Here is a 21140-nt window from a genome sequence, read left to right as displayed (position 1 = left end):
TGGTCTGTTCTCTAAAATGTGCTGATATCTCATTTTTGTGTTGCATATCAACATTTGACCCTGCCTGTTTATCACATTGGTTAACAGGATTTGGATTTTTCCCAACCTAGAGACTAATTTGCTCACACCCCTGCGTAGCATTCCAGAAATAACTTAAGTGAAGAAACAAGATGTTCGGGTTGGTTTCGGATCGGATTCATGGGTTAAGTCAATGTGTCACATGTGTCACGTCGCTATCTTAATATAAACGAAAAAAATGGGCAATTAGAACCGGGACTGACCGGTTCGTGGTTGCCACTCCTCTATTCGGGTTGGTCTGTTAAAGCACCAGTGAAGTTTTTTGAAGCAACCTTACATGTTTGTCTGTCAGCAGCAGCTATTATCCAAGCTCAATACTATCTCAAACAAGTCACTGTGGATATACACAAGCTAATGGTAGTTTCAGATTTGGGCTTAATGCACAAACAACAGTAGCCGGGCAAATGCATGTTCAGTTTCCTAATAGTAGTTTCAGATTTTCGTTTTTTAGTTCCCCTTGCATATGGAGTGAGGTACCGAAAAAACTAGGCAACCGAGTATCCATCAATAATTCTCTACTGTACAAGACAAAGAAAATGTTCAGTTTGAATGAACACTATGATGATATTACTATTGAAAGGACATTTCTGGGTCAGATGAGGAGTCGTGAGTGCAGCGCTAAGTATGCTTAGCATTCTTTAGGTAATTAGTCTGTCCAGCCAACAGGCCTGTATAGTATTCTTCGGGTTCGGTTCGGATTCAAGTGGTGGGGCATCGCAGATAGGTAAAAGCTGCACTGGTGAAAAGGACAAGCCCATGTGTGGCAAAGCCACCAAGGTCAGTGCATGATACTTAATTACCTCTGGAATCTAGGAGCGAACCTGATCGGTTCCGTTCGGGTTCGGAACTCTGTGATGGTTTGTGGGTGATTTTCCTGCTTCTGCTCCTATTATTCTTGAATCATGATGATGTTTGTGATGCCTGAATCATTCTTTGTGCTATTGGGTCTTCATGGTTTGCTCTTATTGAATCCTCCGTGACGGTGACAATGGGCACACGAATGCATGCGAATGGAGCCATCTTTTGCTGAAGACTTCTTTTCCTCCCAAACTGATAGCAGAACCCGGTCCGAACCCGAATGCTCCTTGGTAGTACTTATGTCAATGCTGGACCACATAGTCGCAGTCACCCAATCCCAAGAGAGGAAGATGCTGCAGTGCCGTCCATCTTCGACCAGCCCCACGTAATCCGAAGTTCCGAACCTGACCCGAACGTTACAGTTCAGTTATCAGCTCCCCGGAGTTTGAGAAATGGACACAGAAAATATGTGAAGGTGTAAAGTATGGAAAGCATAGATGTGGAGGAGTTTGAGAAATGGTCAAAATTCTGGAAACATCAAATATTTGATGTTTTCAGGTTTTTGGTTGACTCCCCTTTTAAAAGAAAGGGAGTGTCTAATTATCTTTGATTTGAGTCTATGTCGATTTTTTAACCAATGGTGTGTCGACACGTGCATGCTCTTTGTTTTCAGTCCGTTTTGTGGAAATTTTCGATGGAAGCTGAAGCAACCCGAACCGAATGAACCCGATTGGTGTAGTCGCGTCACCATCAACGTCACCCTCTGCCCTGCTGAGAACCTAATAATAGTAAACTACACCACTGCCCTCCTACCACCTACTGCTTACTTAGTCTTTTGAACCCTGAACATCTCTGCTACCAGCCTGACAGTATGGCTAAGCAAACGTAGTTCAAATATCTGCATCCCAAGATGCAACATTATGTTTTCGAAAATGTACTCCTATCACAGTTTTCCCTGTTTATCATATGATAAACGGTATTTTGGAATTTTTCCCACAGCTTAGCACTAAACAAATAAATTATGTCAAGAAATGAGATGTTCGGGTCGGTTTCGGGTTGGATTCATGGGTTAAGTCAATGCGCCATGTCGCTGTCTTAATCTAAATGGCAAAATGGGCAATTAGAGCAGGGATTGACCACGCGGGGTTTCCTCTCAGGTTCGGTTCGTGTTTGCCACTCTTCTGTTCAGGTTGGTCCTTATGAAGCACCAGTGAAGTTGTTTCTTAGCTCCCATACTATCTAAAATACAAGGCACTGAAGATACCCATGCATGCCAATGGATTTGCTTCTCAGCATTTTTGGGCTTAATGCACAAACAACAGTAGCCATCAAATGCATGTTCAGTAATTTCAGAATTGTTTAAATTCCCCTTACACACCGACTGAGCTACCAAAAAACTAGGCAACCGAGTATTCATCACTAATTCTCTACTGTAAAGACAAGGTAAATGTGCAGTTTGAATGAAATAACAGAATAATTAGTATTGTCCTTCATGAAAATGTTACCTACGAAAGGACATTTCTCAAACTGACGAGGATTGATGACTGCAGTGCTAAGTATGCTTAGCATTCTACGGGTAATTAAGTAGTATGTCGCTGTCCAGCGGATAGGCCTGCATAAAGTCTTCGGGTTCGGTTTTATAATCTCAAAGGAAATTGTTCGTCTGCTTTTGGAAATGATTTCGATTGAGCAGCGAATAACAAAAGTTGACCAAAATGCATTGTGAATGCAAAAATATAGGAACTTTGCACGGTAAATTAACCAGATTAATTACTTCATTACTCTTTAAGACATAACTGGTACTCCCTCCGTCCGGAAATACTTGTCGCAGGGATGGATGTATCTAGACGTATTTAAGTTCTAGATACATCTATTTTTATTCATTTCTCCGACAAGTATTTCCAGACGGAGGGAGTATTTCACATTGATCGAAAGCCACATCTGAACAAATATCATATTAATAAAATAACTAAAGCCCACGGACAATCAGTAGATCGTCGTAATGAATAACCAAAGCTCATCGGACGACACCCTAATTAAGATTACACGAGGAATCACACACAGTTCACGCTCTATGCAGAATGCTGAAGCCCCCGAGCGCGGCCACGAAGACGAGAGGGAGGATGGACAGCCAAAGCACCGTCTTCCCGATGGCGCGCCGGCTGTCCAGCTCGCTGGACACCCAGACGCCGACAAATGCCTCCACGATCCCGAAGACCACCACAACGATGAGGACGGCGAAGTAGAGGTAGAGAAGCCCCCTGCCGTGGTGGAGGAAGATGCCCCCGGGTGCCCTGAACAGGAGGAGGCAGAGCGCCGCTGCGGCCTTGAGGACGCCACAGGAGATGAGCGCCCGCGGGAGGTTCTTCCGGTCGGAGAAAGCGCCGGAGATGAGGCCCACAATGTCGCTGAGGATGGCCATGGTGGAGACATGGTTTTGCAGAATGGAAGAGTACAAGCTTCAGCCTTCAAGGCGAGGGCATGTGTATTTATAGAGAACGGCATGGACAGTGCCAACCCATGTAACCCGATCGAGCAGAACCCGAATGGCCGGCCATTGGCAGTGATGTGGAGAAAAGACAGAGGATGAAAAGTGCGTCCGCGTGGTCAGCAAGTCCTGCTTCGACGCTGGAAGCTGCCGCTGAATTTCGTTGTCAGCTGAAGCAACCCAAACCGAATGAACCCGATCGGTGCAGTCACCGTCGCCATCGCCCTCTGCCGTGCTGAGAACATAAGCTTACTTAGTCCTTGAGCCCCCAACATCTCTGTTACTGGCCGGCCAGTCTTTTTAAGCAAAGCGTAGGTCAAATATTAGCATCCCAAAATGCAACAAGGGTCTGTACTCTGTTCTCTAAAATGTACTGATACCACATTTGACCCTGCCTGTTTATCTTCGGTAAACAGGATTTGGATTTTCCCATTCTAGAGTCAAATTGCCCACACCCCTGCTTAGCATCCCACAAATAACTTAAGTCAAGAAATGAGATGTTCGGGTCGGGTTCGGGTTGGATTCGTGGGTTAGGTCAATGCGTCACATCTATGCCTTAATTTAAACCAAAAAAAAGAGAAATTGGAGCAGCTGAGCAGGGGATTGACCATGAGGGGTTTCTTCTCGCGTTCGGTTTGTTTTTGCAACTTTTCTGTTTGGGTTGAACTGTATAAAGCACCAATGAAGTTTTTTTATTCTACCGTACATGCCTGTCAACAGAACTACTCCCTCCGTTCCTAAATAATTGTCTTTCTAGAGATTTCAACAAGTGACTACATATGGAGCAAAATGAATGAATCTACACTCTAAAACATGTCTACATACATCCGTATGTTGTAGTCCATTTGAGATGGCTAGAAAGACAAATATTTAGGAACGGAGGGAGTATTATCCAAGCTCAATACTATCTCAAACAAGGCACTGATACACAAGCCAAAGAATCTGCTTGTCAACATTTTGGGCTTAATGCACAAACAACAGAAGCCGTCCAATGCACATTCAGTTTGCTAATAGTAATTTCAGAATTTTTAAGTTTCCCTTCCACACTGAGTGAGCTAAAAAAAGTAGGCAATTGAGTGTTAATCACTAATTGTCTATATACAAGACAAAAAAATGGGTTCAGTTTAAATGAAATAACACAACGATGATATTACTATTGAAAGGACATTTCTGAGTCTGATGAGGAGTGATAATTAATTGCAGCGCTAAGTATGCTTAGCATTCTATAAATAATCAGTCTGTCCAGCCAATAGGCCTGCGTGGTGTCCTTCGGGTTCGGTTCGGATTCAAGTGGTGGGGCATCGCAGATAGATAAAAGGTGCATTGACGAAAAGGACAAGCTGTGTCCCCATGCCATGTGTGACAAAGCCACCATGGTTAGTGCATGATACTTAATTACCTCGGGGATCTAGGAGTGAATCCGATCGGGTTTGGTTCGGGTTCGGAACTCTGTGATGGTTTGTGAATGGTTTTGTTGTTTTGCTATTATTATTCTTGAATCAAGATGATGTTTGTGATGCCTGAATCAGCTTTGTGCTATTTCTTGTGAACAGTTTTCATGTTTTGTTCTTATTGCCTGGTATACTGATATCCTTCGACTGTGCGAATTAGCTATGCCAGTAAATCCTTAAGTATTTTGCAAAACCAGTCTCAGTGGTGCTTTCACCATTGATTCTCAGTTATTTGCTCTGTTCTCAAACAGCTTAAGGAAAATTGAAATTACATGAGTCCAGAAAACTGATTGTATTCTTGACTCATGTATGTCCAGCTGTTTGAATCATTTAGCAAAATCTCAGTTAATCAAAATCTATTCTATTCTATAGAATCTGAATAAATTAACAAGATTTTCTGATATTCAGAGAAATGGACTTGTCTAGCTACTTAGAACAATCGATCAAAAGAGATCAGAGAAGTCCATTTCTCTTTTGATCAAATAAGATCAAATGATAGATGTCACACAACACCACTGCACTGATTATTCTTGCACCAACTTTGCCAAAATAACACATGTGACATTCATATACATGATGTATTCCGATGGCACACCCAGCTCAGCTACCTATCTAGTTCATCTTCCTCAGAACGACGAAGCCGCCAAACGCCGCCACACAGACAAGAGGAAGGATGGACACGCAGAGGACCGCCTTCCCGGCGGCGTGCCGGTCTTCCAGCCTCCCAGAAACCCAACATCCCACGGACGCCTCCATCAGCCCAAAGATGGCAATGGTGACGAGGATGCCGTAGTAGAGGTAGTAGGCACCCTTCCCGTGGTGCAGGAACACGCCTCCTGGTCCCTGGAAGAAGACGAGGCACAGCGCGGCCGCAGCCTTGAAGATCCCGCCAGAGATGAGCGCCTTGGGCAGGTTCTTCCTGTCAGAGCACGCAGCGGCAATGGAGGCCAGAATGGTGAAGATGATGTCCATGGCTGGCCTTTCTGTAGAGATGCGCGTGGTGAGGCGGCAGAACAGAGAGTGGTTCAGGTTGGGGCTTTGAGAGCTTGGAGAAGAGAATGGTGCAAGAAGGCTTGCTTTTCCAGCAGGTTGAGGAACTATTTATACACTACACTTGGCTGGTCTGAATGGACGTTGGTAGTGTTGTGAAGTATGAGAGAGACAGAGAGGAGTGACGAGCCCAGCAAGATGGTCAATGTTGCAGCAACCCGATCCGATCCGAAGTTCCAAACCGAACCGAAAATCCGAAAGTTGGCAGGCCTGTGAAGGAAAAGGCAAGGCGAAGACGTGTCGTCGGTGTTGAGTCAACCATTCCCATCGATGCTAACCCACAACTCCTCATGACAGCGACCTTGGATGCATCTCTTGCTGAACACATCTTTTCGTTCCAAACCGATCATAGAACCCGGTCCGAACCCGAACTTTGGCAGTTGTGTCAACGGTGGCCTGCGTAGTCATACTCACCCAATCCCAACGGAGAAGGAAGCTGAAGTGCTGCCCATCTTTGGCTGAACCCGACCCGAACATCGCATTTCAGTTTTCAGCTCCCAGGAGCTTGAGAAATAGACAAAAAAAAAGTGAAGGTGTAAATTCTGAAAAGCATATATGTGGAGGGGTTTGAGAAATGGACAGAAGCCTGAAACATGACATATTTGGTTGTAGAAAAATGTGAATATCTGATGTTTTCAGGCTTGCTGTTTACTTCCCTTTTAAAATAAAGGGAGTGTCTAAATTTTGATTTGAGTCTAGGTCGAATCTTTTTGAGATTGTGTCTTGACATGTATGTGCTCTTTGTTTTTAATCTGTTTTGTGGAAAAGTTCGGTGGCAGAGAAGCAACCCGAACCGAATGAACCCGATTGGCGTAGTCGCCGACGCTGTCGCCCTCTGCTGTGCTGAGAATTGCCCAGCTACCTGCTGCTTACTTAGTCTTTGAACCCCCCAACATCTCTGCTACCGTCCAGTTAGTATGGTTAAGCAAACATAGTTCAAATATTTGCATTCCAAAATGCAACATTATGTTCTCTAAAATGCACTTCTATCACATTTGACCCTGCTTATCAATTATCATATGGTAAATAAATGTTATTTTGGATTCTCCCATTCTAGAAAATAACTTTCTCACAACCTTGCTTAGCACTCCACAAATAACTTCAGTCAAGGAATGAGATGTTCGGGTTGGATTCATGGGTTAAATCAACGTGCCACATCCCCGTCTTAATCTAAATGGCAAAATGGGCAATTAGAGCCGGGATTGACCATGCGGGGTTTCCTTTCGGGTTTGGTTCACGTTGGCCACTCTTCTGTTCAGGTTGGTCTGTTAAAGCACCTGTGGAGTTGTTCTAAGCCCCTATACTATCCAAAAAACATGGATTTGCTTCTCAGCATTTTTGGGCTTAATGCACAAACAACAGTAGCCATCAAATGCACGTTCAGTATAATTAACAGGAAAATGTTCTCTACGAAAGGACATATTTCTCAAACTGACGAGGACTGATGACTGCAGCTAAGTATGCTTAGCATTATACGGATAATTAATTAGTATGTCTCTGTCCAACCGATAGGCCTGCATAATAGTCTTCGGTTCGGTTCGGATTCAAGTGGTGGAGCATCACAGATGGAGGAAAGGTGCATTGACGAAAAGGACAAGCTGTGTCCCCACGCCATGTGTGACAAAGCCACCAACCAGGTCAAGCCATGCGTCCATGATACTTAATTAATTACCTCGGGGATCTAGGAGCAAACCCGATCGGTTTCCGCTCGGGTTCTAAGTTCTGTGATGGTTTGTGAATGCTTTCCCTGTTTTGCTCTTATTATTCTTGAATCATGATGATGTTTGTGATGGCAGAATCATTCTTTGTGCTATTTCTTGTGAATGGTTTTCATGTTTTGCTCCTACTATTCTTGAATCATGATGATGTTTCTATCTTTCTATTGTGTAAGGAAGATGTGTGTGTATTATGGAATTAGCAAAAGCAGTCTCAGTAGTGCTTTCACCATTGAATCACAAACAGCTCATGTATTGCTCTGTTTTCAAACAGCTTAACGAAACTGAAATACATGAGTCCAGAGAACTGATTGTATTCTTGTCTCATGTATGTCTAGCTGTTTGAATCATTAAGGAAAGGGATATAATTTTGCAAAATCTCAGTTAATCATTATCTTTTATATTCCATATGATCCGGAAATATTAACTAGATTTCTCTAGTCCTTGAATCTATTGTATAATTCTTGATCTTCTCACTGATTGTCTGATCTTCAGAAAAAATGGACTTGTCTAGCTACTTAGAAAAAACAACCAAGAGACCATTTTATTCATAAGTGACTTCTTGTTTGAAGATTTTTCTCAAAATTGATAGTTCAATTATTTTCCGCTGCTCATATGCTGATTAAAGATGATCTAGTTAGTTTTGTGCTTCTTGAGAAAAGTTTCCGAGTTCAATTTTTGAAGAAAGATTCATTCATCCCTGTCAGTAGGGTCGTCACGTGGCGTGTAACATAATAGTTCTTTCTTTGCTGATTATTTTAGCTATTTCACCTTCCTCAGGACAACAAAGCCCCCGAATGCCACCACGCAGACAAGAGGAAGGATGGATACAACAGCAGATTTGAGATTTTGGTCTTGGAGAATGGTGCAGGAAGCCTGCACCTTTGCAGCTAATGTCCCTTCGATCTGAAGGGACATTAGCAGTGCTGGGAAGGCACGAGCCCGCCAGGTCAATGCTGGGTCCCTGCTTCATGACACAGCAACCTGACCCGAATGGAACCCGAGCAATGCAGTCGCCTTACACCGACAAACCAAATCTGTCGCCATCCGCACACACGCAAATAACAGAATTTATCTATCTACTATGTCGATCCGAACCAGGCCCGAACAGTTTAGTTGTTGTGGAGCCCAAGGTAAAGGATAGTGACCCATCTGGTTAATGCTAATTCCCGTGCTTAACGACACACCAACCCGAACGGAACCGAACCTGAATGGAGCTATAAAAAAATGATAAAGCATACTTACTGATGGCTGCTACTTTTGCTGAAGCATCTTTACACCCAAATCCATCCCAGCACCCGAACTGGTACAACCCGAACTTTGGCACTCGCAGTTAATCCGAACCCGGTCCAAATGCCTGGCCTTCCCATGTGACTTCGCACAGAGCTATGATCTGGACCACCACAAATCCCTGCTGTGTGCTTTCCTTCTACTGAAGAAAGTTCCATTTCTGTACCATATAAGAGAAATATTAAATGTGCAATTATTTTTGGAATGTATCTTTGCAGCAGCAATGCTAGTTACAAGAACATGTAGCCCTGTAAATGCAAGAAAAATTTACAGCCAAAAGAGCTTCAGTATACCATTGAGTAGAAGGTCTTTTGTTCTTCTGATGTCATTACAGGAAAAATATTAACCGTTTTCACTGAAATAATTAATAGTCTTTTTGTTATATAAATGGCTAATGCTTGTTGAATTTTATCGCCGCGCTCTTTTCATTGTTTTATACTTAGATTCTGACCTCTGAAAATGAATTATTGTGTGTTTTTACAAAATAAAGTAGTTCATGTTCTAGAATGAGCAACACAGCTTTGATATTCCAAAAAAGAAGCAGCAAACTTTGGCTAGGAAGACAGTAGCTGGGTGAGGTGGAAACCAAAAATTCTGGGTTTGTTTTCTGAAATCCCAATAGGTTGACACCAAAATTAAGATTACGAGACACCATAACCACCCACTACATGATGATGGGATCCTGAAGTGAAATCAAACTTGTGCATAATCTGACAAACGAGAGCCAAGTGTATTATATCATAACAGAAGTAATATACATGTAGCTTTTCTCTTTTCTTGAACCAGAGATGGCATGAGCGTTCCATCCAATTGCTTATAATTGTAACCTGATACATGGCAGAAGAATACCATAGAAAGCAACACGCCGGTAATACCTTGTGCAGGTAGTAACGTGTGCCTAGCAAGCCATCCAGTTTCAGTTCACATAGTCATCATCAATTTTGACTTTTAGCTTGCTTGTTGCTAGCAATCTGCATTGTTCTGACAACTCAACGCTGCAATCGTCGATTTCCAGTTCCACCAGCGAAGGTGGCAGTCCCTCCTTCGGAAGCCTTAATATGCTGCAACAGATTTTGATCTTCAATATCTTGAGGGCAGGAAGGCTGTGCAGTCCTGCAGGAAGATGCACGATATACTCACAACCCTCAAACACTAGCTCTTGCAGGGACTTGTGGAGCAGAAGCGCACTCGCTTGATCATCTGTTAGTTTCCTAGGCTCACCCTTCAAAAACTGAATTTTTAGGTGTTGGAGACAGGTGAGCCCCTTGCAGATTGATAGTAGTACTTATTTGTTCTTCTTTTTTGCAGGTGTTTGTTCCGTTCAGTCATATATCAATAGTAGTACTTATTTGTTCTTGTTTTTTGCATAGAAGGTCATTTGTTCTCTTTCTTTTTTTTGCAGGGATCATTTGTTCTCTTGATGTCATTAGCATACAACAGAAAACGATGAATACTGCTTAAATGGTGTATATATACGTTGCTTGATTTCAATGGAATAATTAATACTTTTTTTGGTCTATATATTAGATGGTAAATGTTGTGGCATTTCATCATGGTGCTTCTTTTTTCAATGGTTCATGTTCAGATTCTGACTTCTGAAAATGAATTGTTTTCTGTTTTACAAAATAAAGCAGTTCATTTTATAGGATGAGCAGTAAACCTTTGATATATTTTTTTATAGAAGAAACAAACTTCCGCTAGGAAGGGCCATAAGTTTAACTTTGGCCAGAAGATTTCAATTTCAGAAGAAAACTACAACCAGAGATGGAACAACAAGGTCATCCGGAATCTATGACACATGGAGGTAAGAGTTTCTGTTTACAGGCAAGCCCATCCTGATTTCTGAAGAAGCAAAATGTGAATTCCATCTATCCGGGCCTATGGATCTGGCCGGCCTATCATTTGTGCATGCCGTCGTCGCAAGGGAGTTTTTGGACTGGCTTCTTCGGGTTAACTTGTGAACGATCAGCAGAACACATCTATGGGAATGGAAAATAATCATCTTTCTAAGCTCACAACATCATATAAATAAATAAATAAATAAATAAGAAACAATGAAAGAAGCAGGTTTACCATCCACTCCTTTGGTTGATATGGCAGAGATGGTAACTTCTACAACATGGCAGCATGACTCCTGGTTTTGCTTTCTGAAATCCAAACATGTTGAGATAAAAATTAAGATTAAAAGACACCGTAATCACCAACTTGACAGCATGATGATGTGATTTTGAAGTGAACTCAAATCTGTGCATAGTCTAGAGCCGAGTGTTATATATCATAACAGAAGGAACATACATTTAGCTTCTCTTTTCTTTTCTTGAAACACAGATGGCCTACAATGATACACCTGCTTACAATTCCAACCTGAAAAATGACAGAAGAATACCTTACAAAGCAACACACTAGTATATGTTGTGCAGGTAGTAACGTGTTCCTGGCAAACCACCCAGTTTCAGTCATAGTCTAGATTGCACCGATACTGATATGTAAATACGTCATTTCTGAAAAGTACCAATACGGGGATACGTTTGACTATTCTTTTAAATAAAAAATATGTTATCAATTAAGCATCAAGCCGTTTAGCATACATTTAGTCATTGCAGTCCATTATCTTCTACTACCAAAGTACCATAATATTCGTCGTTTTAGCAGCTCAATTGATAACATATTATGGTACAGAGGGAGTATCTTCTAATCCATGATTCCAACAAAAGGAAGAACCAACAGCCAAAGGGTAGCAGCAACTTACCAAACATAAAAGTGAAGTTAGAGAGAAAGGGAGGAGGAGGAGGAGGAGAAGGAAATCAGCAGCCTTCCATTAGATAGAATTCTACAGGATAGTGGGGACAAGGGGAGCGGGAGCACCGGAAAAAGGAGCCCACCACCGGCACTACTAAAGCCTGAGAGGTATCGGGGACGTATCCGGGAAGAATCAGTATCGGATACGGTATCCGATACAGATACACTAGTTGCTGGAAGTATCGGTTTCTTCTTGGTCATAGTCCTCGTAAATTATGACATTTAGCTTGCTTGTTGCTAGCAATCTGCATTGTTTTGCCAACTCAACACTACAATAATCGATTTCCAGTTCCACCAGCGAAGGTGGGAGTTCCTCCTTCAGAAGCCTTAATATGCTGCTACAGCTTCTGATCTTCAATATCTTGAGGGCAGGAAGGCTGTGCAGTCCTGCAGGAAGATGCACGAGGTACTCACAATCGCCAAACACTAGCTCTTGCAGGGACTTGTGGAGCAGAAGCGTGCTCTCTTGATCATCTGTTAGTCTCCTGGCCTTGCACTTCAAATTTTGAATTATTAGGCTATGGAGACAGGTGAGCCCCTTGCAGATTGATGTGGTAAGGAGGGACAAGTCACTAATTATAAATAGATCCAGTTGAGATCCTAGGTGATAGCCATTCCCTGATATACCACGAAAAATTGATTTTTTGCATACATTCAAATGCCTGAGTTTCACGAGGTGAAGGCCCTCTATTGCGATGATCCCTCCACAGTCTTCAATTCTCAAATCTTCCAGAGACGTGCAGGAATGCAGCTGTAGAGAATCCAATGGCTTAAGCTGAGTTTCCGAGTTGTGAGCTTTCTCGAACAGATCAAACACCCTGAGTGCGCTGCACTTCCGGATCTCCAGTACCCTTAAACTAGACACCAGACCCCCCAAGGAAGTGCAGGAACATCTCTCCAACCCGGACATGTTAACTAAAACTAGCTCTTCCACTGACGGAATCAGTACTTCTCTTACTCCCCACATGTTGGTTAACTTCAATGTTGTGAGGAATGGAAGATTTTCCAGAGGTAGAACTGCTTGCTTTTCTCTGCAATTCTCTAGACACACATTCTGCAAGGCAAGGAAGGTAGCATTATCCCGAACAGCAGAATTATCATACAAGTGAACTTGATGCGAGGAGCTCCCCTGCTCACCATGGCCATCGAGTTTTAGATATCTAAGATGTATAAGATTCACCAAACTATACCGGAATGAATGGAAATCAGCAGATGTTGCAGAAATTTGCAATACACGCAAATTATATGCCTTTCGGAATACTTCTTCGAAGAATGAAGATTCATACTGTCCAATCAACACCAATGTCCTTAATTTTGCCACTGATGTAAATATTCTCTGTATTTTTTCTTCAAACTTCTCACTACCAGGTATGTTCCCAGTCTGACCATCCGTTATAGACAAATGGTGTATGGTTGGCAATATTTCACTGTACTGCAGACCATCCATAGCTGCACATTCTGTTTTTGAAACTACCCTAGCCAAATTATGCATAAGAGCACACATAGCATAGTAAATTTGAGTACGGCCTGAAGGTTCTTTTCTTTCCACTTGCTCAAAGAAACCGAGGTTCACCAAGTCACACAGATAGTACCGCGCTTCTTCCAGTATCATGCTTGAATGGTTACACTTCACAAATCCCTGTGAAATCCACATACGTACCAGCTCCTCAGCAAGAAAATGATAACCATAGGGGAATACAGAGCAATATGAGAAGCATTGTTGTAAATTGTAGGGCAGCTGATCATAGCAAAGCTTCAAAGCAGACATGATGCCACTACTGAGTTGCAGAGATTTCCAATCTCCGTTCTTTAGAATATTGTTCCAATGATCAACGGTAAGATGCTCTCTTAACAGTGTCCCTGCAGTTTGTGCTGCTAATGGGTTTCCGTGTAACCCTTTTGCTATCTGCCGCCCAAGCTCGCCTAGACTAGCTTGCTCTTCATAGTTCTCTTCACCAAATGCAAACGCTTTGAACATTAGCCAGAAATCACCATTTTTCAAACCATGTAAGTTAATCGGTCCAGTTGTACCTCTCTTTTTGGCAACAGATGGTATTCTAGTTGTCACGAGTATCATGCTGCCCTTTGCATTGTCAGACTTGAAAGGTGCTAATAGATTGTTCCATTGGCAATCACTTATGTCATCCCAAATGTCATCTAAAATAAGTAGAACCCTCTTTGATTTAACACGATCCTTCAAGACTTCTGGAAGCTTGGGAAACCTGCATTTCCCTTCATGTGCTCCCAGGGAGACAAAATCTAGCATCTCTCTTGTGACTCTGGTTTCATCAAAGCTGCTAGAGACCCAGATCCATATCCGGAGGTCAAATTGACTCTTCAAATCTTGATCATTGTATACAAGTTGAGCCAGAGTTGTCTTCCCAACTCCTGCAATGCCTACAATTGGCAGAACAGTTACCCCAGCATCTGATTTGCGCTCTGTTATCAACTCTATGATGTAACTCTTCTCTTGAGCTCTCCCATACACTTTCCCTTGAACAAGACTTGATGTGCCCTGGCGTGGGTCTGAGGTGGTTTTACTCTGGCAGCGATTTGGACCTGCACGAGACCATGGCCCAAGCATCTTGAGAACCCGTCGCACGTTCCCTCGGATATCTAGCAACTGACCAGTTATGTCTTGTATCTTTTTCGAAATTTGGTCCTTGCTCCAAGGGCCTGTGTTGGTTGCTGTGACATCTGCTGAATCCTTGCCCCTTCTCCTTTTTCTTCTGGATGAACTATCAGCAGTTGCATTTCTGGTAGTGCCACCGGTGCTGCATTAAAAAATATGTAGTGGATACAAGACTATTAGAATCACATTGGACTATTTACGCAAATGTGTAAAAACAGAGTCTTATAAATGTGCAAGGTATAAATAAAGAATTTAGTTACCTTGAAGAAGTTGGCAGCTGGTTACTTGGTCCATCAATTTCGGTGGGACGGTGCCAATGCCATGGGCCTGCACCAGAGGAAATCATGGACACGAAATTAGTGTTAGTATGGTGGTGCTCGACCCCCCAGGAAAAATGGAAATGGTAATTAACACAAACAGGTGGCGTGCTTGGAGGACGGATGTTGAGGCATTTACCTCCGTGGGCGTGGAGCCTGTAGCAGTGGAGCTCGTCGACCACGTCGTCGGCGGCGTAGAGCAGCTCCTTGAGGGCTGCGAGGGATCTGGCCAGCGACCTGTTTCTAATCTCAGACCTGGCGTTCACGGCGGAGACCACCCCGTCGACTTGCTCGATCTCGTCCCTGAGCCCCTCCACCTCACCGTCGAGCCCTTCTTGGCGAACCCACCCGTCCAGCTTGCTGAGGCTGGGAAGGATGGTGTGCAGCAGCCATCGAATCGCGGCCTGCAGAGAGCTGGTGTCTTGTACCGCCTCCATTCCGTCGGTAGATCCCGGTGGCGGCGGACGGCGAGGGGAGAAGCCGGGGGCCGGAAGGGCACGCCTATATGGCTAGGGACCCAGTTTGATTTGGCAGCTAATGAGGGGTTCAGAACTTCAGACCGGTGAGCGGGCGAGCGAGGGGTTCAGACTTCAGAGGAGGAAGAAGTAGGTTTCAGACTGAATTATTCGTTCTTCTTTGGGTCTTTCTCTAAGGAGATCTCCCACCTGGGAAGTTTTTTTTTTCTTAGGCAAAACACACTCTATTTCATTAATTGGCAACAATGTTCATGGGGATGTCCCTGGGTGTGCAGTGGCTGCATGCATCGGGCGTGCTAAAAAAAGACAGGATTCACGGACCCATGCATAGGATGCATTGAATGGCTGCGCATGCGTAGAAGAGAATCAGGGGCAGTTTTGGAAAGCTTCGAGGAAAGATGCTAGTGCGCAGAGTAAAAAGGGAAAAACGAGAAAATTTTAGGCGCAGACTAAATAGAATCGGAGGGAGTACATTGAAGAAGATCGGGAGGTTGAAGAAGCCAAAGATAGCGCCCTTCACTAAGTCCCAGAGCATGTTTACCGAGACTATATTATGAGCCTCCATATTCGACTCTCTTCCTTTAAAGATAAAGGAAAACGACGCAAACTCCCAAGCCGTCGCAACTATCTCTCAAATTATGCTTCCATTTCTTCCACCAAAGCCTGAGTTGATGTTTTGTACCACCTCCTTGCAATTTGTTACTATTACAATGTGGATGTGAGAAAGATCTTTAGCTAAACATGTGCACTTCCGCCGTAGGAGGAGGGTAGGGAGGCGGAGGACAAGGATAAGGACGGGGTGGGTTTAGGGTTAGGGTCAGATGGTTGTTGGTCAGGATTCGCAGGTTGAGATGTTCCCTCACAAGTGGCAGCTGATGTGGACCATGAGGCGAAGCACTAGTAGAAAAACACCTATTAGTCCCGGTTCATGAACCGGGACTAATGGATCGTTACAAATACCTCCACCCATTAGTCCCGATTCAAACACGAACCGGGACAGATGTGTCTCCACGTGGCCGGTCCGCCGAGCCCAGTCAGGGGGGTTTTTGGTCCCGGTTGGTGGCACCAACCGGGACCAAAAGTCCATGTTTTTTTTAGAAAAGCGGCTGCTTTAGGGGTTTTGGGGGTTATTTTTAGGTTGTTATTAGCTAGCTAATAGAGAGAAGTGTCCTCTCTTATATCTTCGTCCTTGGTTTATCAACGCTGCTGCTATGTTCATTTCACCCGCTGATATAACATGCTCATGCATGCTCGCATCATACATCATCATATATAATAACAAGTCCTACTAATCATGCATCATCATACAACTTCTACTCGTTATTAATAATAAGTCATACGATCATCATCCTCATAGTCATCGAACGCAACCCTACATAATTGTTCTTAGCACATGATCATCAGTATCAGGTAGGACCTAAACACCCTTAAGGTAAAATAGCATAAAACAATATAGACCCTGACTCTCCATTATGAAGAATGGCGATCATCCTGTCTCCAATTCTTGCCCTTCGCTGCTTTTTACTTCCAAGAAGCTCCTTACGACTGTCCATACATTTTTTCCATTCTTTGATTGTCATGTCTCCACTTCTTTTAGAAACCCGGTATGGACAATTGAGATTCGTAGGATGACCTGGATATATGTTCAAAATATGAAGGCTGTCATTCTCATACATCAAATGAGGCACACAATCCTCTGGGATTCTCTGTTGAAAAACATAGTAATAACTTCGTAGTTAGCAATGATGTACTAGTTTTAGAAGTATGCAAAAAGATGCACGGATGTCGTAATAGTAAAAAAATCTTACCAGGGTATCTCCATGGTAGTTACCATAGTTCAACACGTGCACTAGTGGCACGTATTGACCATAATGTTGAGGAGTTCGATTGTAGACATTGTAATTCTCAAGATCTCTACAAAATGCTATCAGATGATTTTCTCCTTATAAGTTAATTCGGAGTCATCGGTGTAGTGGGTTTTGTCTACCATCTTCCGCACATTCTTTGAACAATCAAAATAAGCTGTCAATGGAAATAAGCTGTCAACTATTTTGAAATAAACAATATAAATTACTTAATAACTATGTTAAGATCACATGGGGAAAGAATTGAAGGTGTATCCACAAGGACCCAAATCGAAGGTCTCTCTTGCTCGATTGTAGGATCACCAAGATCCATGGTGACAAGCATACCCTCATCAAGACCATACATCTTGCAAAGTGCTTCTCAATTTTTGCAACCAAAATGGGTTACACTCTGAGCATTGTACAACTTTACTTGAAAATCCACACCATGATGGGTACTTAGGATAATTTTTTTGGTTTCGAAACTTTCATGGTCTTCAAAACCCATCTTCTCCAAGACATAGCGTCTTGCAAAGCATGGGATAAGCTAGTCGAATTGGAAAAGATGAAAAATATTGTCATGATTAAAATAGTTGAAGTCATGATTAATTACGAAAAAAAAATTGTCATCGTTGCGTCAACGGCGTCGGGGCGGGGCGGGGCGGCGACGGCGTCGGGGCGGGGCGGCGACGGCGCGCGGCGTCGGGAGATCGAGGAGGAGGAGAGATCGAAGTGGGGATGCGGTTCTGAAATTTTCCTTATATAGCCAAGTCTTTGGTCCCGGTTCGTGGCTCCAACCGGGTCCAATGCACCCTTTAGTCCCGGTTGGTAGCACCAACCGGGACCAAAGGCCTCTTTCAGCAGCGGAAAGGGCGGGAAGCAGAGGGCTTTGGTCCCGGTTGGTGCCTCCAACGGTACTAAAGGGGGGAGGGGAATTGGTACCGGTTGGTCCCACGAACCGGTACCATTAGCCCTGTGTTGGCACGGTGCGGCACGAAAGTTTAGTCCCACCTCGCTAGCTGAGAGGGGCGCGCAGTGGTTTATAAACTCCACTGCCGCTCCCCTCTCGAGCTCCTCTCCACTGCAGGCTTACGGGCCTACTTAGTACTGCTTTGCCTGATGGTCCTACTGGGCCACCTGCGGGCCTGAATCCTGGCCCATGGTGGGTTTCTAGTCGTATCCAGGCTGTGGGGGCCCAGCCGGAGGCACTTTTTTTTCTTTACTTATTTATTTTATGCAGTTATTTTTTTAGTCCCACCTCGCCAAGCAAGAGGCACTCGCAGCTGTTTATAAGCCCTGAGCGCAGAGACGATGAAGAAGAGGCTCAATGCTCACCTGCACGTTGGTTCTCTTCAAGCCTTAAGGAATAGGGTAGACTGCACGGAGCTATGTGCAGTGCAGTTTACATTATTCCGAAAGGCTTGAAGCGAATTAACTAGCATTGCGTCTCTTTTTTATTTTTAATGACTTATTACCACACAGAAATAAATAGAAAAAATAAATATAGCAGAGAAGAAAAAAAACTATATAAAAAACTACTCAGAAATAAATAGAAGAAAAAATAGTTGTGATTAACTTTACTAAAATCTTTTTTATTTTTAATGACTTATTACAACTCAAAAAGAGGTATATGAGTACGATGTATGATTATAAAAAAGAGGTGTTTTTTGGCGGAACCTGTGATGGCCGGACTGGAGGGGGTGTGAGTGGATCAAGAGTGAATCTGGACTGCCTTCTTTAGGGGGGCCCCTTGTGTGTCCTGGCCGATTCCGCGTCACCAATCCTATTCTGTGTCAAAGTTAGTTTGTAAGGCAAATACTTGGAGGTAGCCGAGCGTCCTCTTGTGGTTGGTCCGAGGGCTCCTGATCGGACCCTGGTAAACCCAGCCGTTATATCGTTGGGTAGCGTGGACTCCTCAGTTGGTGTCCGGATAGTTGGCTGTCATATCGAAATTTTGATAGGCATGCGCGACTCGCTACTCCGGCAGCTGTATGATATCCGCCCTGAGGGCGGGGTTCGGCCTTGCCCATAGGTGTGATTGCATCACATGGTGTTGGCCTAAGTGATTTACCACGTGGTATCTAGTCAATGTGGTTCGTCCCATTAGCATACGGTAAATTACCGCATGGTGGGAAGGTGCCGAAAAAACTATATAATAAAACTACTCAAAAATAAATAGAAGAAAAAATAGTTGTGATTAACTTTACAATTTTTTTTTATTTTTAATGACTTATTACAACTCAGAAATAAATAAAAAAAATAAATATGGGATGGTGCCAATGCCATAGAAGAAATCATGGACTGGAAATTAGTATGGTGGTGCTCGACCCCCCCCCAGAGAAAATGGAAGTGGTAATTAACACAAACAGGTGGCGTGCTTGGAGGACGGATGTTCAGGCAGGCATTTACCTCCGTAGTTGAACAAAAAAATTGGAATTGTAATTAACACAAACAGGTGGCGTGCTTGGACGGGTGTACAGGCAAATCATTTACCTCCGTCGAGCTGTTGCTGGAGCCTGTAGCAGTGGAGCTCGTCGACCACGTCGCCGGCGGCGTAGAGCAGCTCCTTGAGGGCTGCGAGGGATCTGGCCACCGACCTGTTTCGGGTCGCCCTGGCGTTCACGGCGGAGACCACCCCGTCGACTTGCTCGATCTCGTCCCTCAGCCCCTCTACCTCGCTGCCGAGTCCTGCCTGGCGAATCCACCCGTCCAGCTTGCTGAGGCTCGGAAGGATGGTGTGCAGCAGCCATCCAATCGCCGCCTGAAGGGAACCGGTGTCGTCTGCCGCCTCCATTCCGTTGGCAGATCCCGGTGGCGGCGGACGGCGAGAGGAGAAGCCGGGAGCGAAAGGGGGAGATCACCAGCCCGCCTATATGACAGCTACTAGCAGTACCGAGGGCCGAGGGGTTCAGTCGTTCAGACCTTCAGCCAGTGAGCGAGCGAGCGAGGAGTTCAGAGGAGGAAGAAGGAGGTTTCAGACTGAATTTTTCGTTCTTCTTTGGGTCTTTCTCTAAGGAGGTCTCCACCTGGGAAGTTTTTTTTTCTTAGGCAAAACACACTCTATTTCATTAATTGGCAACAATGTTCATGGGGATACACTGAAGAAGATCGGGAGGTTGAAAAAGCCAAAGATAGCGCCCTTCACCAAGTCCCAGAGCATGTTTAGCGAGACTATATTATGAGCCTCCATATTCGACTCTCTTCCTTTAAAGATAAAGGAACACGACGCAAACTCCCGAGCCGTCGCAACTATCTCTCGAATTATGCTTCCATCTCTTCCACCAAAGCCTGAGTTGATGTTTTGTACCGCCTCCTTGCAATTTGTTACTATTACAATGTGGATGCGAGAAAGATCTTTAGCTAAACATGTGCACTTCCGCCGTAGGAGGAGGGTAGGGAGGGGGTGGGGTTAGGGTTATGGTCAGATGGTTGTTGGTCAGGATTCGCAGGTTGGGATGTTCCCTCACAAGTGGCAGCTGATGTGGACCATGAGGCGAAGGTGGACGAGCGAGGGTGGGGTGGGGGGGGGGGGTTCATCTGTCACCACTACAATGACAAAAGTGTGTTGTGTGGGCCTTCTCCACGCATGTTGTTAGCTCGGCTCTTAGAGATTACTTGATTCCGCACCTAGAATATTTCATCACATACATGATGGCTTGGCTTTCCATGTACACGAGCTTCACACATGTTGTAGACATGCTTCCACCACACCTGTCGAGCATCATCATTGACCTTCTATGTAAGTTACATTACCCTGGCCTGGTCGTCGAACAATACCACAGAAACAGCCTGGTCATGGGAGCACTATAAACACACAAAGGATTCCCCCAGGTAGAAGAAAGAGGGTGTACAAATAACGCCGGCCATGCGGATGGTCAACAATTTCTGGATAAGTTCCATTGGAACACCGCAAGGTCAATACCAAAAGCTTAAAAATTATTGTACTCATGACACCCTTTGCACATGTATGCATGCTTATAGGATTTCTTTACTTGTGCCGAGGATGAGCAAAATCACGTAAATTCGATCGTACTCCCTCCGTTCCTAAATACTTGTCTTTCTAGAGGTTTTAAATGGTAACTACATACGAAACAAAATAAGTGAATCTACACTCTAAAATATGTTTATATACATCCGTATGTGGTGACCATTTGAAATCTCTAGAAAGACAAGTATTTAGAAACGGAGGGAGTAGAAAATAT

The 21140-nt window shown here is 44.0% G+C and overlaps 2 protein-coding genes across 4 annotated transcripts; both read right to left on the bottom strand.

The window, feature by feature from the left end:
• Window positions 1–10654: 10654 nt before the first annotated feature.
• Window positions 10655–15175, bottom strand: LOC119321877 (putative disease resistance protein RGA3). Of its 3 annotated transcripts, XM_037595394.1 has the most exons (7): window positions 14758–15175; window positions 14562–14628; window positions 13565–14443; window positions 13330–13407; window positions 11166–13144; window positions 10944–11017; window positions 10655–10849 (listed from the first exon to the last, which is right to left on the bottom strand). In XM_037595394.1, exons 1-5 carry the CDS (start codon window positions 15053–15055, stop codon window positions 11836–11838), a joined length of 2631 nt encoding a protein of 876 aa, XP_037451291.1. In that variant the 5' UTR covers window positions 15056–15175; the 3' UTR covers window positions 10655–10849; window positions 10944–11017; window positions 11166–11835. The 3 variants fall into 3 exon arrangements, with proteins under 3 accessions (XP_037451291.1, XP_037451290.1, XP_037451289.1); XM_037595393.1 differs by having other exon boundaries at window positions 11166–11234; window positions 11620–14443; XM_037595392.1 differs by having other exon boundaries at window positions 11166–14443.
• Window positions 15176–19217: 4042 nt separating this feature from the next.
• LOC119321878 lies at window positions 19218–19738 on the bottom strand. Its single transcript, XM_037595395.1, has one exon. The coding sequence runs from the start codon at window positions 19730–19732 to the stop codon at window positions 19424–19426; it is 309 nt and encodes a 102-aa protein (XP_037451292.1). The 5' UTR covers window positions 19733–19738; the 3' UTR covers window positions 19218–19423.
• Window positions 19739–21140: the final 1402 nt, after the last annotated feature.

This window comes from Triticum dicoccoides, chromosome 6B (assembly GCF_002162155.2).
Source record: "Triticum dicoccoides isolate Atlit2015 ecotype Zavitan chromosome 6B, WEW_v2.0, whole genome shotgun sequence".
In the NCBI taxonomy this organism is placed as follows: domain Eukaryota; kingdom Viridiplantae; phylum Streptophyta; class Magnoliopsida; order Poales; family Poaceae; genus Triticum; species Triticum dicoccoides.
This window is presented reverse-complemented; position numbering and strand designations above follow the sequence as displayed.